A 17,272-nucleotide genomic window follows, 5' to 3' on the forward strand; every position below is an offset into this window, starting at 1 on the left:
GTACAAGCTAATATCTGATGAAAGTTAATGAATATTTTATTAACAACTACACGTTCACTTTCAATGTTCCTATAACCAGTTAAATTTTGGTTATAAGTTATAAAATTAATTCCTGGACTATATCCGTCGTTTTATCGTAAACGGGGAAGAAGGAATATTGGCGGTAATAAAGTAGCGGCGCTGTGGGGCCGAAATACAATTCAAACGAGAAAGGTGCTGTATATTCCTTATGGTCTTCCAATATAAAGTCCAAGAACTGGTAAAATCAGGTTTCCGAATTTATTATACACGATGGTAAATAACAGTGAACATGAATTTCAACAAAAGCTTACAAGTCTTAATCGAGTTGGATGTGGCCGGTAGAGCATCGGGCCTCCAAACTGAAGAAAGTATAATGTACATAGCTTTTTGTAAGATTAAGAGTAAACAATGATTGACTTATGACACTAGTTGAGTTGATTGATGGACAGGTGTGTTTCTTTGATAGAATGGACATGAAAGAGGTTATAAAGTAATTGTATAAATAAAGTTATTGATACAGGATTAACAAATCCCGAGGCATTAACGCCTAATGAGTAGATTCTTTTGACAGAGTCACCGAGTGTCAGTTGGACTGCCTTAATCCGGCTTCAAAGGAAATGAGATAAATAAGAGTTAAAGACACAATTAATTCGATATTAGTACATAGTAAAAACAGATAAAGAATTTCATAGATAAACGTCCAAATTTAGTATAAAATATTAAAAAGTGATTTTAATTAGAAAATGTTAATTTTGCTCGGTGACATTCCCCCGTAATTTCAAGCAAATCTATGACAAACTAAGGGTAGAGTGCTTTATAGAACGGACCCTCATTTTCAATAAGAAGTCCATGACTTTTTCTCTGGAATATCATACTCCAGGGTGGCACTTTTAATGTGGTCTAGTATACTGCAAATAATACTTGAATCGATTTCAATTGTTCCGTATACTGTTTATTCAGCTTTATTTTCTTTTCTACACTTAAGGGCAGATCATTGTAAGAGTAACTGTATTGAAGCATTTTTAAAAAGCATTCCTCTGTGTGCAGTGAGACCATTTTAAGCATAAAAACCACTGTTGTTTAGTATCTTCATTATCAAAATTCTGTTTTACATAACATATAAACTTTCACTTCAAAGGGCCGAGCGCCTGGCGAAGGAATATAGTTGCTACCTATTTTTTTATCGACTTAAGATCAGTTGCGGTCGTGATTCGAACACAAGACCTTTCTATCACAAAACGTAAAATCCATTTCCCAAAGTTGAAAAAGATCTATTTCGTCGTAGTGATGGTGGGGTCCACGTTTTTCTAGGAGGGTTTCAAAGTCATTTTTTATTTGCTTCAGTATATACTTTCAATAACTCTGCAAATTCCAGGGGGGGGGGGGGTCGGACCCCCCTCCCCCCTTCTAGATCCGCACATGGCATTTGATCTGATAAAAATGGAAAAGTAAAATTAAAACTACACAATTATTATAATCTTTTTACCTGCGATAAGCGGAAGAGATGCTCCACCCCGCTACATGCCCACAAGGAGGTTTACATTCATTGCGCATGTAAACATTTTCTTGCGTTATATTACGCAATGAGTGCATTTGAGTATGATCTTATTACATGATGTGCGGGTACCGCACCTTAGAACAAAGCGAACGTTTGGGAATAGCCAGAGTTTTTCTGTCAACTAGAGGATTTATTTAAGTATGACAGAGGGGGCTGATGCAATAGGAAACAAAGGATCCCTCTCAGTGGTCATCGTGGGAGGGGGTATTGCGGGGATAAGTGCGGCTCGTCATCTCATTAAAAATGGAATTCAACAGGTTAAGATTTTGGAAGCAATGAATCGATTGGGGGGTCGAATACTTACCGTAAACGGAGGTAGGTTAATACTTCATTTAATTTTCATCTTACACTTGTATGGATCCATTACATACACTATACAAAATACAATATACATATACAATATATACAGTAGAAATATTTGGTCTAATGTAGAACTTCTGACCGACATGGACCTCATTTTCAATTATAATGACTGCTTAATAAAAGTCTTAATAATATCTAGTCGAATAGATGCTACAAATTATTATTTATTTATAAATTTACATATCTAATTTAATGATGCTACATGAATTTCAGGAATATTGACTGTGTCATTAAGCAAGCATTACACACCCCCCCCCCCCTCCCCCCAAAAAAACTTTGAAAAAAAATGCTTTTTTTGGATAGAGGCAGGAAAGATTGACTTTGGTGCTCAGTACATCCACGGAGGAGATGAGAACCCCTTGTACCAGATGGCTGTCAAACATGATCTTATTGACCGCTCATCAAAGACGACCAAAGGCTCAGGAACATCATCATTTTACGGAAACGAATTTTACAAGGAAAACGGGTCCCGAATTCCAAAGGAAATCGTTAGGGATGTCAACGAGTTTCTGGAAAGTGTGCATGAAGAATGTAATGGTATTGAAGAAAATACAAACTGCCATGAGAGCATGGGGCATTGTTTTGAAAGGAGATTCGAAGAATATTTGGGGTCACGTGACGATACAGAGGAGGATGTTGACATAAAGAAAGGGTTGTTCGATTGGCGAATTCGATGGGAGATACATGACAACGGCTGCCGTTCCTTGTTTGATGTAGCATCGCCAGCCAGGTACCAAAATTACAACGGAAGCTATTTTACAGAAGTAAAAAATGGTTTTCAATCAGTGCTTTCCATCCTTTTAAGAGATATTCCTTCTGAGTGCATTAGAACAGAAACACCAGTTACGAAAATAGATTGGGAAAGTAGTGGCATTTGTAATGATAGAATAGGATCAAAGCAATGTATGATTGAAACTAAACACGGTGAATATATTTATTGTGATTATGTGATTGTAACTGTACCTCTAGGTTTTCTGCAATCAAACACTGAAAAACTATTCCAGCCACCGTTACCTTCAAGGAAAAAGGCGGCGATTTTGCGAAGTGGGTTTGGAAACTTAGTGAAAGTATTTCTTACGTGGACGACACCGTTTTGGGACAAATCTTTTGAAGGAATTCAATTTGTATGGACTTCAAATAAAGACGTAATCGATAAACAACCAGCTTCAATCCTAACCAAAAAGGTAAAGCCCGCATACTGCTTATATTTGATATGCTTTATCAGTTTAGAAATTACAATGAACGAAATTACTAACGTCAATTAAATGGAAAGATTCAACGATTTAAGTGATGTATTCAGTTTTGGAGTGGACATGTCTTCATTTATGAGTGTTTTACAAAATCACGAATGTTAAGAGTCTTTAACTCCATCTCTCTCTCTGGAAATAAAGATTTTGGATTATCAAGTATTACCTAAAAAGATGTCCCAAGATTTCCATATAAGCAAGTTTTACTACATATACTTTTTGCTTGTCTTTAGAACGGTGATCCCTGGTACCGGGACTTTGACGGTTTCCACGTATTGAGGGACAACCCCTCTACTCTTCTGGGGTGGATTGGAGGGGAGGGAGGGTGTCTGTCAGAATGCTTGGCAGAGGGAGAAATTTTGGAAACGTGTTACCTATTGCTAAAAAAATTTGCTCCTGACATGAATATTCCAAAGCCTTGCAAGATGCAAAGGTGAGTACCTGATAGCCTCAGTGGTATACTCATAAAGTACCAAAGGTAAGTACCTGATAGCCTCAGTAGTATACTCATAAAACACCAAAGGTGAGTACCTGATAACCTCAATGGTATACTCATAAAGCACAAAGATGATTACCTGATAACCTTAGTGGTATACTCATAAAACACCAATGGTGAGTACCTGATAGCCTCAGTGGTATACTCATAAAACACCAAAGATGAGTACCTGATAACCTTAGTGGTATACTCATAAAACACCAAAGGTGAGTACCTGATAGCCTCAGTGGTATACTCATAAAGCACCAAAGGTGAGTACCTGATAGCCTCAGTGGTATACTCATAAAACACCAAAGGTGAGTACCTGATAGCCTCAGTGGTATACTCATAAAGCACCAAAGATGAGTACCTGATAGCCTTAGTGGTATACTCATAAAACACATCCGTATATGCTTCATTAGGCATTTCTACATTATAGCAAAGATATTTATAAGACATAGGTGTCTTGAGCAATCAACCTGAAGCTTCCAAAACGCAACGATTTTACCAGTTTCATTATTGAAGACTTCAACAGGTATATGGTAATACATATATGAAAAGTAATTAATAGTGTAAATAAAAATGTTTATTCAAACTTCTAACACATTTGAAGATAATTTCATATTCAATTCAATTCATTTTTTTTATTTAAAACTTTAATTGAATTCGGCGTCGTTTGGATCCATCAATTCTGGGAAGTATATTGTGAACAGAAACTATCTGTTGTCTGGGTTTTTTTTTCGTACCATTAGTTTTAATAACAAATTAAATATGTTCTGCAATGTATTATTAATTCTGGGAAGCGGTGATTCTGAAAATTCTAGTGAAGTAGTTGCCTCATTGCCACAATGGAAGCTACGCCCATGAGGTTTTAATCTTATGTGATTTAACATATTTGTAGTCCCATCGTATACAATAACTCCAATTCACACATTAATTTACATTTTACAGAATTCAAATCAGCTGTTCTTTAAAAATACTTCAAAGCTTTAGGTGTCTTCGGCGGCATCTTGTTAAATTATGTTCCTCTGAGGGACTACTAATTATGAGGTAATTATAACTCATGCAGGTCTTCGAACCTTGTAAACCCCCTGGCAATGAGAGCTTTCAATTACATAAACTGTGAAAACTAATCAAAACAAATCGATCCTATTTGTGAACCACTAGATCAAGTTTAACGGTGAATAAAATAAGGAAAATTGTTAGTATACATTTATAAACAATTTAACATTTATTTTCTACGTATTGCTATATAAAATGTATTTTTATCCGAGTACCCGGTAACCGAATAGCAGTTTTAGTAACCCATACTTGCATCGTTCGACGGTTAACGGGGTACTCGTTGACAACACTACATGTAATTTTTACTGTTTGTCAAGAGGTTGTCTGTACCTTGCTATATGCCTCATCTACTAAGACAATGGTTTTGGGAGACTTTCGTAGCAAAACGAATCAAAGACAGAAAGACCAAGCTAAAATCTATAACTCCAAAAATTAAAATCGAAATTATGGTTTAGACTGAAAAAATCTTTACAAAGGGCATACTTGTAGTGAAATTAAAACTCTTTTTATTGGTGCAAATATGTTATGAACATTATACATGTATCCGTATGCATGTATCAAGCCCACTCTTACAGGTTTTGTCAGATTTTTAAGGAATGCAAACACTTTACTGACACCAGTTTACTTGTATTCAAGGTGAAAAAAACGACTACCGGTATTCCAAGAACACTTCCTGTTTGTATTTATAACTACCAAGTTTTAAAAACATACACGACTAAGGTAAAAATAAATTAGTGACAACTTTAACACGGAATATTTGTAGTGACTTTTTGATTTGATGTGACTCAATCACAACGAAGGCATTTGTTTCGGTAATAATTTTTAACCCATAGACTAGTATTATAATTATACTATGGATCAAAAAATTATTACCAAAACAAGTGCCTGTGTAAAATAAATATAAAATTCTTCTAACTCTTTTTATCCAACTAGATTGTTTCGAAAGTCGCCAAATTTGTATTATTTTTTTTGGTTCAAATCAAGAAATTTGCACGAATTCCTTGTTTAAGGAAGCTCTAAATACTAAGCATTCATTTATAGGGTGTGTTTCGAAATGCATAGAATACAAATGTTTGAATAATGTCCATGATAATTTAAGGTCTATCTCTAACCACGTTTGTGGAAGGGGAATGCGGGGAGGGTCTAGGAGGGGTACCCCATACCCTAAGTCAAACAATTTTTTAAACACCACTTTCGGACGATTTTTATAAATTCCACACATTTTACGGGTACTCTTTCAAAGCTCAATTTTTGCCGGTCAGTATAAGATATTATTATATAGTCTATAAATAGTCCCTATATAATCTATACAAACGCAAACAGTATACACTTATTTCATGACTACGAGGGGAACAGTCAAACTGTTGTCCCGAGGTAATGGGGAAGACCTGGGAAACTGTTGCCCGAGGCCGAAAGCCGAGGGCAACAGTTTCCCAGGTCTTCCCCATTATCGAGGGACAACAGTTTGACTGTTTCCCGAGTTGTCATGAAATAAGTGTTTTATTACCTAACCTACTATATGATTTCTCAAAGTAATGATATCGACATAATAATCAATGGCTTTTAAAATACTTCGACAAAAGTTTGTATTATTTTTCAAAACCAAACTAAACAAGATGAATAGTAATCAAATATTCACACCGATTGGTGTAAAATCAGAAAAATTAATGGGTGTGATATTATCATGCACTAATAAATTGAAAAAAAAATGTAGTTAACAACATAATGATGTCTTAAAGATTTGAATATTGCACGTTTATGGCAAAGATCTATACTGAATGAAAGGGGCCTACATTTTTCCCAAACTACCCTCAGAAAAGGTGTTCATGGCCTCTTCTTTGAAATGATACTGTAGATTCCTAAATATACGCGAGGAATAAATTATTGCGTAATTACGCGAGGAGCACCACTCGCGAAATAAAATTACTCGCTTTTATTTTTATGGTGCTTTAATGTATGTAAAATCTCTAGATAAATCACCGATTCGCGAATTATTGTTCCCGCGATTTGACGCCCTTGGGCCATTTCGCGATATTAAGTACTCGCGTAAAATAAGGAATTTACAGTATTAAATTGAATATATATTTAAATTGGTATCAGGTTTACTTTTCAGATGATAATTTCGAATTAAATAAAAATGCTTCAATTTATGTATAATTCAATATTATAGCTGTAAAGTACGGGAAATTAACTATGACGTCATAATGGAACAGTTCAGCCATGCAACAGTTCATTCTGTGACCGGGTAAACAGTTTTGACTGTTTCATGATTTGCAAAAACATTAAAAAGAATCCGGAAACAGTTCAAAATGCCTAATTACAATTTATATAGTAGGTTAGGTAATAATTCATAATACTACATATTCACTGGATTTGAAGCCGTATTCACCGGAGAGTCAGTGCGCGTGCAGCGGCATTGTGACGTCACAATCAATACCCAAAACAACGTTGAAAACAATGTTTGCAACGACCGGGGCCAGCTGTATAAATGCTGTGTATCTGAGCAGGAAAACTTTTAGGCAAATTTCTCGTAGGATTATTTTCCAAACATTTCGATGTAATACACACAGCAAAAGGAAAACACGGAAGTTATAATCTGGACATTTTTTTTATTTTTCTACGAAAGAAGTTCCTAATTGAAAATGGAGTCGTCATGCAGCCTTCAATGTCGTATTCATTCAAATCCTGACTATATAATAAAACAATTATGGACTCTTTCGGTGGTGAATATGGTTTGTTATTCACCAGAAAAATATCAATATTGACCTCGGCTTCGCCTCGGTCAATATTGATATTTTTCTGATGAATAACAAACCATATTCACCACCGAAAGAGTCTATAATTGTATAATATTTCATTTATAGAAAGAGAAAGAAAATAAAATGAAGTAGACAATATGCTTTTTTGAATTTCTTAATTGGGGGGAAGGGGGTAGGGGATACAGTATATGCCTTAAAATAAATATTATTGAGGAACGTGTCGTCTGACCTTAAACATCTAAAGTCAGTGTCCACCCATGATAAAAGTATTTTTACCCCTATGAGTTTTTTTCTTGCATCACTTAGTATTAAATGGCGATGAAGAGCTTTATCATATTAAAGTCCTGTGGTCTTTTACCATCTTTTGGTGATTAACTACGCTGTTTTGATTTTTGTAGATCCCTGGCAACACTGTTTTGATTTCTGTATAGATCCCTGACTATGCTGTTTTGACTTCTGTAGATCCTTGACTACACTGTTTTGATTTCCGTAGATCCCAGACTACGCTGTTTTGATTTCTGTAGATCCCTGACTACATTGTTTTGATTTCTGTAGATCCCTGACAACACTGTTTTGATTTCTGTAGATCCCTGACTACATTGTTTTGATTTCTGTAGATCCCTGACTACGCTGTTTTGATTTCTGTAGATCCCTGACAACACTGTTTTGATTTCTGTAGATCCCTGTCTATGCTGTTTTGACTTCTGTAGATCCCTGACTACACTGTTTTGATTTCTGTAGATCCCAGACTACGCTGTTTTGATTTCTGTAGATCCCTGACTACATTGTTTTCATTTCTGTAGATCCCTGACAACACTGTTTTGATTTCTGTAGATCCCTGACTACATTGTTTTGATTTCTGTAGATCCCTGACATCACTGTTTTGATTTCTGTAGATCCCTGACTACACTGTTTTGATTTCTGTAGATCCCAGTGGCAGAGCCTGGAGTATATCCGAGGAAGTTACAGTTATGTATCCATCTACAGTGAACCTAACGACTTCGAGGAACTCACAAAACCACTGCCCTCCAAACAGGTCAGAACTTCTCTATGTTATGATAAACTGATATTCTAGAACTAGACTCTTTTACTTCAACAGACAATTAGTCCATGATCTGTTCATAATAACCTGTTTGATTTTCCTTTAGAACCCTGTGCTACTGTTTGCTGGTGAGGCCATGAGTTATCATCATTATTCTACAACCCATGGAGCTTACGAGTCTGGTATAGATGCTGCTAACCTTGTATTGCAGAATGCGACACAATTTTTAAATATATAAAGTTACTGATCAATACCAATGATTCAGTTTATCATTTACATATAATACATTTTAGTTTCAAATAGGTCTTTAAAAAATAAAAAGACTTGCTCCAAGTTCGACTGTTTAATCGTATCAATATACACATTTTCTTGGCATATTTGTTTTTATACCCCCGCATCGAAGATTCAGGGGTATATAGTTTTTGTCCTGTTCGTCCGTTAGTCTGTCTGTCTGTTTGTCTGCAAAAACTTTAACCTACTTTTGATTGGTTGGAGCTATCTCTCATATTTCACTTGTGTATTCCTTGTGACAAGACCTTTCTTTGGGTACCTTATTTGACCTTTTGACCTTGACATTGAGTTTGACCCACTTTTGCAAAATTTTTTGAGACTTTAACCTTGACATTAATTTTTGAACAGTTGGAGCTAGGGCTTTCATACTTCACCTGTGCATTCCTTGTGACAAGACCTTCCTTTGGATACCAACAACTTTGACCCTTTGACCTTGACCTAGGAGTTTGACCTACTTTTGAAAAACTTTAGCTATGGCCATAACTTTTGAACGGTTGGTGCTAGGGCTTTTTATATTTAATAAGTCTATTCTTTGTGACAAGACCTTCCTTTGAATACCAACCACTTTCACCCTTTTCACCTTGACCTTGGAGTTTGTCCTACTTTTGAAAAACTTGAACCTTTGCCATAATTTTAAACCGGTTGGTGCAAGGGCTTTCATACTTCACATATTTAATTCTTGCGACAAGACCTTCCTTTGGATACCTACCGCTATGACCTTGACCTTGGAGTTTGACCTACTTTTGAAAAACTTTAACCTTGGCCATAACTTTTGAACCGTTGGTACTAGGGCTTTCATTATTCACATATGTAATCTTTGTGAAAGACCTTCCTTTGGATGCCAACTACTTTGAACCTTTGACCTTGACCTTGGAGTGTGACCTACTTTTGGAAAACTTTAACCTTGGCCATAACTTTTAAACATTTGGTGGTGGGGCTTTCATACTTCACATGTGCATTCCTTGTGACAAGACCTTCCTTTGGATACTAACAACTTTGATTCGTTGACTCTGACCTTGGAGTGTGACCTACTTTTGAAAAACGTTAACCTTGGCTATAACATTTAAACATTTAGTGGTGGGGCTTTCATACTTCACATGTGCATTCCTTGTGACAAGACCTTCCTTTGGATACTAACAACTTTGATTCGTTGACTCTGACCTTGGAGTGTGACCTACTTTTGAAAAACGTTAACCTTGGCTATAACTTTTAAACATTTGGTGGTGGGGCTTTCATACTTCACACGTGCATTCCTTGTGACAAGACTTTCCTTTTGATACCAACAATTTTGGCATTGACCTTGGAGTTTAACCTACTTTTAGAAAATTTTAACCTTGGCCATAACATATGAACGTTTGGTTCTAGGGCTTTCACATTTCACGAACATGTGTATCACTTGTGACAAGACCTTCCCTTGGGGTCCCATTTGACCTTGACGTTTTACTTACTTTCAAAAAACTTTAACCTTCGCCGTAACTTTTGAACAGTTGGTGCTAGGGCTTTCAAATTTTACAGGTATATTCATCGAGACAAGACCTTTCTTTGGGTACCATCATTTTTGATCTCTTGACCTGGAGTTTGACTTGCATTTGAGAAACTTTAACCTTCACCATAAGCTGTCATACGGGGGCATCAGTGTTTCACAAACACATCTTGTTTCAAGTAGCTCTTTTCATATACACAAGAAGACTAAAAAAGACGTTAGAAGTTAGAAACATTCTGTTTATCTTGATCAGGAAATTACATGTACGCATATTTTATTTCAATAGACAAGAAAAAAAATTAAGAAAACCATAAAACTTTAGAGCAGATGTCACACAAGTTCGTTCTGAATTGTCACCATAATCAAACTATGTCTGAACTTTACAATGTTTTTCTAATGATATAATTTCATAAATAGACATACACATTCTCAGTGTTCAACGGTGATTATTAATATCATTCAAGACTTATAGGATAACGACCAGTGTTTTTGAAAACTTCACAAACTGACCAATTACCCTGCGATCTCAATCTGGAGAGCCAGCATTACCTCCAATTCTGCTTAGATATGTGAAAACGTTAAATTGTCAACATTTATGCAGAGGTTTCTTTTTTTTAAAAAAATGAATTTTAAGAAATGTCAATTATTATTGACATCATTTATACACAAAACAGGTCCAAAAATATATACCAATCCAGGCACCCATTTTTTGTTTGTATCTGAGATCTCTCCTTCAAAAATAAACATTATAAAAACTTCCATCTATCAATTCATCTGAGAGAAAAAAAGATGTATCTTGCAACATCCTCAGCAAGTATGGTTAGTGTGCATCTAATGGTGACTTTCAACATTGGATACCTTTTTAGTTCTTTCATAACAACTATTCTACAAGAAAGCAGGAGGCTCATGGGCCTTAATGGTCAGCTAATTCATCCTTCTACTTTCTCTTGGAGTACTGTAGACGTCCCTTTTTTTCACAGTGTCACGACTCCGTGAAATTTCAGATTTTATTTGATCTGTGGGTATTTCTTGAATTGCTATTGTGTGTCTTAAAAGCACTTAAAGCAAGCTGTGACAAACTTCCACAGTAAATTTGTGACCATATTCATAGAGTAAATTATATTCCACACAGAACAAGAGGCCCATGGGCCACAACGCTCACCTGAGTAACTTTGGCCCTACTGTTCTTCATAAAATTTTCCCCCTTGTAATACATATGGCCCCATCCTACTCCCTGGGGTCATGATTTCAACAATTTAGAATCTACACTACCCTAGAAAGCATCCACATGAGTTTCAGCTTTTCTGGCCCAGTGCTTCTCAAGATTTTTTCTATATATTTAAATGTAAAACTTTTAATTCCCATTGTGGCCCCACCCTACCCCTGAGGGTCATGATTTGAACAATTTAGAATCTACACTACCCCAGGATGCTTCCATATGTTTCAGGTTTTCTGGCTCAGTGGTTCTTCAGAAGTTGAAAATGTGGAAAGTTTACAGACAGACAACAGAAAACAGGTGATCAGAAAAGGTCACTTGAGCTTTAAGCTCAGGTAAGCTAAAAAAGTATGTCTTCAGTATTCTCCATATACATGACCCATAGATCTCAGATATTTCTCACATTTCTCAGTTACAAATGCATGTATATGACCTACACATTAGGTCCAAGGGAAAGGGGGGTACCTAAAATTCAAGATGTCTATTTCATTCAATCATAGGTGCTACTGATTCAGCCAACCATCTTTATTTCATGCTGATGTCTAGATGTAACAAATATCAACAAAACATTGCACATACAATAGAATTTTAATTTGATAAAAACATTAAATGGAGATTGCAAGAAAAGTAGTGGTTGTCTAATGAACATTTTTAACTCAGTTCTAAATCTGTATCATTTTAACTGTACGTGATAATAATTTATCATCATTAAAATATTCTTTAAAATACATGTATATACAGAATGAAATATGCTAAAAATTTTATGATCATATAGAACTCATTACAAATTTGACACAACATTTAACACAGCTGCTATCTACAGTATATGTTAAACCGAATAATGTTTATATCTACATTATATCCAGATGTTCATGAACCTTTGATCCTGTGAAATATGACACTGGCAAAATGCATTCAATTTTACACATAGCCCCAAATCTGTCTGTTTTCGACATTATGATGCTTGGCTTTGTGGAAATGCACTAAATGTAGGATTGAGAAATGAGCACATTGCACTCGATGTCAGCTGCCGGTCAGTGTGTCTGTCTGTTTGACAAGATCAGCCGTGAGTTGTATCATCCTCCACAAAATCCTCTGCCTCCTCCTTACTCACACATTCTATATGAGACACCTACAAACAAACAAGTTGAAGTAACTTTTTGTGGAAAACAATCACAGAATCAATAAAAAAATAAAGACAATCAGATATGAATGCACATGTATGCTACAATACTCGATTCCAGTGAACTGATTATGACTTAAGTTTTAAACCCTACCTTATTCCTGAACTTGACACCATAAAACTTGTCTGCATGTTCTAGTAACTCTGGTCTAAATGTTGTTGTAATGAACTGAGCATTTCCAGCCAATTCATGGATCATATCTACCAAAATGATTACAAATGATATAGTAGTTAACATTTTTTCTCAAAAAATATTTCAGTTATAATCTAGTGCAGTAATTTTATATCACTGTGAAATACTGAAGAATGCCACATGAATGTAGTTACCTGCGACTGCTTTCCTGTGACTCGAATCCAAAGCCTGATCAATTTCATCAAAAAGGTAAAATGGGGCAGGATCACATTTCTGGATTGCAAAGATCAATGTCAAGGCCACCAAAGACTTCTGTCCTCCAGATAGCTGCTGCATGTCTCTCATTTCAGCCTTGTTTCCAGTGAAAGAAACCTTGACAAAACATAATTTCAAGATTTTATTCAGTGGTATAGAAGGAGGTGGGGATAAGGGAAGGCTATCCCCAATCAAAACAAATGCACAGACATTTAAAGGACCCCCCATCTCTTTAACCCTGCTTTTCAAGCTGGGGGTACATCATCATATTCTGCCAGTAAAGCTACATTTACATTCTGATCACTCCCATAAAGTGATATTTTAACTAGGTGAATCATTTTAATTAGTGGGGTCAATGAATGTGGGCAACCAAAACATTTTACTGGTACATGGGGATGTAATTTAGCAGGAAACTTGGTGGGAAAGTTGTAGATAAAGGAGATTCAATATACAGATACCTTGACAAGTTATTGTTTGCGGCGATGTAGATTCGTGGGTAAGACCCACAAAATCCAAGAACACTGGTCCCCCACAAAAAATGTGACAAGTTTCCATAGTATTCACAATTCCGCAACAAATCAACTTAGCGACTGAGAAAACATTCTACATTAATACATAACTAATTTAATGGTTCATGGTGATGAATATTCATGGGTAAAATAAGATTGTGAAACTTGCGGATATTTCTCAAAAACGAATGAGTTGATCTACAGTAATTCTTAGTAAGCATTTGATTCTCTTGTGCCTCAACATACAGGTTGCAGACCGTTCTAAAAACAATTTACATTCAGATACATGTAGTTTAAGAAATTCAGTTGTGAACAGGGTTTCATAATCTGTGCTCATTAGTTACCATTTTTTCTCTAACTCTTGTTTCTCAATTCTTTTAATTATATATATATATATATATATATATATATATATATATATATATATATATATATATATATATATATATAAATAAAATAATGCCTTGTGTCTTTTGACAAATGATTTAGGAACTTCTTGGAGAAAAACTGGTTTATCCAACTTGCACAAGTTATGAAATGTATATTTAAGTGCTGATTCAAATCCTATACAGTCAACAAGCATGCTTCTACACTGTATATCAAGAACGTTTTACACACTGGTTTGAACTGGCACTATTTCTTACCTTTATCCCCACACCTGTAAACTGCTCCACCTGAGGAATCGAGTCCTGTGAATCTTCGTCTTCATTCTGGTCAGTATCCCCTTTCTTCATCACAAGCTGAGCATGGCCTTGTGGAGCCAACTTCCTGAAAATCTCACTGAAGTACTTGGACACCTATAAAGTAATAGAAAACATAGGAAGAAGACTTGATAGTAACAGAAAATGAAGAAGGAAGACTTATAAGCCCAACAGAGTGATCTTGTTCTTACTTATCTCATAAATTATAAGAATCTTTTCTCTTCCAAACATAGTACACAACTTTCACCATAAAAATTGAAAAAGAGATTAACTTTTACCAAATATTTGTTTGATGTATCCTATATGCAATATTTCACATAAAAATGATGAGGTTCAACAACTGGAATTTTTCTCAAAAATCAAAATTCAAGTAATATGCACATCTCTGATACATGTACAATTGATCTACTACTACTTTAAATTTTTCTTACCTGTTTAAATGTTAGTTGGATGGCATCATATTTTCTTTGGTCTAATGAATTCATCAGATCTAAGATAGACTAAAAGAAATGAAAGATTTTTTTTAATGGTTTATAATAACATTGTACATAACTGAATACAGAAAATACATGTACTTTGTTAAGTCCCAAGTCTTGCTAGTACGACTATAAGAGAAAGACAGTGTAACCCCTGAGATACAGGATTACAGGAAGTGATTTAAAATGTATGTCTTTGATGTACAACTAACCAAATTCAGTTTCATGTTATACATCATTCTTAACCTCTTGCTTAGAAACATGTACATTTATACATTAGCTTTCCTCTCCGAGCTCTTTTTTCTATATATATCTCTCTCTGACATGTCACTTCTAGAAACTTGAACGAAACCATCAATTGATTTACCTGATGAGCACTATCTAACTCCTCCTTCCTCTTGATAAGCTTTTCTTTCTGGTCAGAAAAGTTTACAAACTGATCTAAAGCTTTCTTATTCACATGACTGTATCTTTTCAGCTCTTGGTTGCAATTCTCTAGTTTTTTGAAGAGCTGTAAAACATATCAAGATATCTTATTACATATTTACATTGTCTAAGATTTTACACTTCATTTTTTTAGGTTAAATTATTCCCATTATTCATTTCACAATTACAATAGAAAGGAAATAAAATGGAACTAACCTGTTTAAGACTAAAGCTTTGATACTTTTCAAATGCATCACTTGGTAGTGATCCCAATTCTCTTATTTTCTTCATGCATTCATCTTTCTGTTAACAAAAAACAAATAAATATTTAGGTAAATTCTAAACAAAATGTTATGATTTAGAAATGAAACTTTGTATATGTATTACACCTATATAAAATAATCTAAATATTCATCAATTTTTTTTTCCCAACGTGATGGGTATGGTTCCGATATGGATTCCCTTGTGAAAATTGCATCAAAATACCATACATTTGGGAATTTTCTATCATCAACAAATCAGGAAAAGACATTTATAGAGTAAAATTCATTTAGTATGAAAAATCAGGAAAAGACATTTATAGAGTAAAATTCATTTAGTATGAACACGGATATAGTGAATTTATGGATATAGCAAAGTTTTTGGGAATCCCCGGTGAAATTGTTTACTAGTCCTTGTAAAATTTTATGGATATAACAAACACGGATATAGCGAATTTATGGATATAGTTAACTGATTTTGTGTCCCCAATAGGTTAAAAATAACAAAATTTTCATCTTTTATAACGAATTTTCAAAGACCTCAACTTTAAGAATATTGAACTAACAATATTTTTGTAGGTATTTATATTTGAAATTCATTTCATACAAAAACTTTTGTACTCCAAGGTAACCTCTGTATTCTTTACCTCCCTCCCTAAATACATTTTATAGTCATACTTGAAGAACAAAAATCTACGAGTATATTGTGAATTTGCTACGGAAATTTTAATGAATTCATTATATGGAAATAACGAATTACGGATATAGTGAAATAAATTCGCAGGTCCCCAGGACTTAGCTATAACCGAGTTTTACTGTATTACACTTATTTTAAACTTATTAAATATTAATCTACAATATAAAGAATAAACAACAAGTATTCATTGTTTTACATATTAATACATGTATCTCTTTTTTCACATTTTCATACTTTCAAGTTGTAAATAATGACTGACACTAGGCTGTCTAGAACATGTGTCTCGACATATTACAACTCATCTCTACTTTCAATTGAAGAGGAAGTGAAAAATTTTAGTCAGCTCATATTACAATGTCATCAAAGTCTGATCTTCTGCAGTTAAATTGGGCATCTTCTGCAGTTGAATTGGGCATTTTTAATCTCAAAACTGGGAAAAAATAAACTTATTTTGACATTGGAATGATTCCATTTATCAGTATCAGATGCTGTATGGCAGGTTTCTTTAGCAGGTGTTAAATATGGCATTTTGGTTGCTCAAAGGTATGCCAATTATTTTAGCAGAACTATTTTTAGTGGACACGGAGATCAATGACATTGCAGACAGAGGAAACTCATCTTCCAGAAGAGTTTTCAGTATATCGGTATGTTTAAATACTGATTAAGGTATTAGGAGTTTTAGTGAAAAGAAATATACCACTTAAATGTTTAATAAGAGTCTCATCAAAGTTATCTTTACTTCTATAAGCAGGGTTGCAAATTTCGTGATTAAAATTTTAGCGTGCTACTACCAAAATTGCTAAAATAAGCCAAAGTTAGCAACCTGCTAAAAAATCCCGCTTTACAGTATATATTAAGGGGGAAAAACCCCACAGATATTTAACCTTTTTCAAAAGCAGGCTCTGTTTGTTTGTCATCTTCTCCAAATCTTTTGCATCTTCAGAGATTTGGTCTTGATATTCTTTTTCTTTTGCCTGAAAATGGAAATAGACAATCAAATTCCTTTTCTGCATTAATGAAGATACAGGAAAAATGTATTGATTAATAGCTCTCAAAAAGGGAACAAACACTTCATCCCTATGGTATACTTTATTTTTGGTGTTTTTTTTAAAAAT

At 34.7% G+C, this 17,272-nt stretch overlaps 2 protein-coding genes across 3 annotated transcripts in view; one reads left to right on the plus strand and one right to left on the minus strand.

The window, feature by feature from the left end:
* Positions 1–1,719: 1,719 nt before the first annotated feature.
* LOC133197432 (spermine oxidase-like) lies at positions 1,720–8,767 on the plus strand. Its single transcript, XM_061333463.1, has 5 exons — positions 1,720–1,894; positions 2,246–3,126; positions 3,423–3,622; positions 8,413–8,521; positions 8,634–8,767. The coding sequence occupies exons 1-5, from the start codon at positions 1,720–1,722 to the stop codon at positions 8,763–8,765; spliced, it is 1,497 nt and encodes a 498-aa protein (XP_061189447.1). The 3' UTR covers positions 8,766–8,767.
* A 3,400-nt stretch (positions 8,768–12,167) lies between these two features.
* LOC133191355 (structural maintenance of chromosomes protein 3-like) overlaps positions 12,168–17,272 on the minus strand; it is a 49,282-nt gene continuing 44,177 nt past the window's right edge. Inside the window, exons 30-37 of one of the 2 annotated variants that reach the window (XM_061327115.1) lie at positions 17,042–17,131; positions 15,417–15,503; positions 15,142–15,285; positions 14,730–14,798; positions 14,242–14,394; positions 13,028–13,205; positions 12,795–12,901; positions 12,168–12,649 (exon numbers count right to left, since the gene is read on the minus strand). In XM_061327115.1, the coding sequence (XP_061183099.1) occupies positions 12,578–12,649; positions 12,795–12,901; positions 13,028–13,205; positions 14,242–14,394; positions 14,730–14,798; positions 15,142–15,285; positions 15,417–15,503; positions 17,042–17,131 (900 nt within the window). In that variant the 3' untranslated portion in view covers positions 12,168–12,577. The remainder of the gene's footprint in view (positions 12,650–12,794; positions 12,902–13,027; positions 13,206–14,241; positions 14,395–14,729; positions 14,799–15,141; positions 15,286–15,416; positions 15,504–17,041; positions 17,132–17,272) is intronic. The other variant, XM_061327107.1, reaches the window with a different exon arrangement.

This window comes from Saccostrea echinata, unplaced genomic scaffold, assembly GCF_033153115.1.
Source record: "Saccostrea echinata isolate AGI-Se365-2 ecotype Australia unplaced genomic scaffold, CSIRO_AGI_Sech_v1 ptg000001l, whole genome shotgun sequence".
Classification (NCBI taxonomy): Eukaryota; Metazoa; Mollusca; class Bivalvia; order Ostreida; family Ostreidae; genus Saccostrea; species Saccostrea echinata.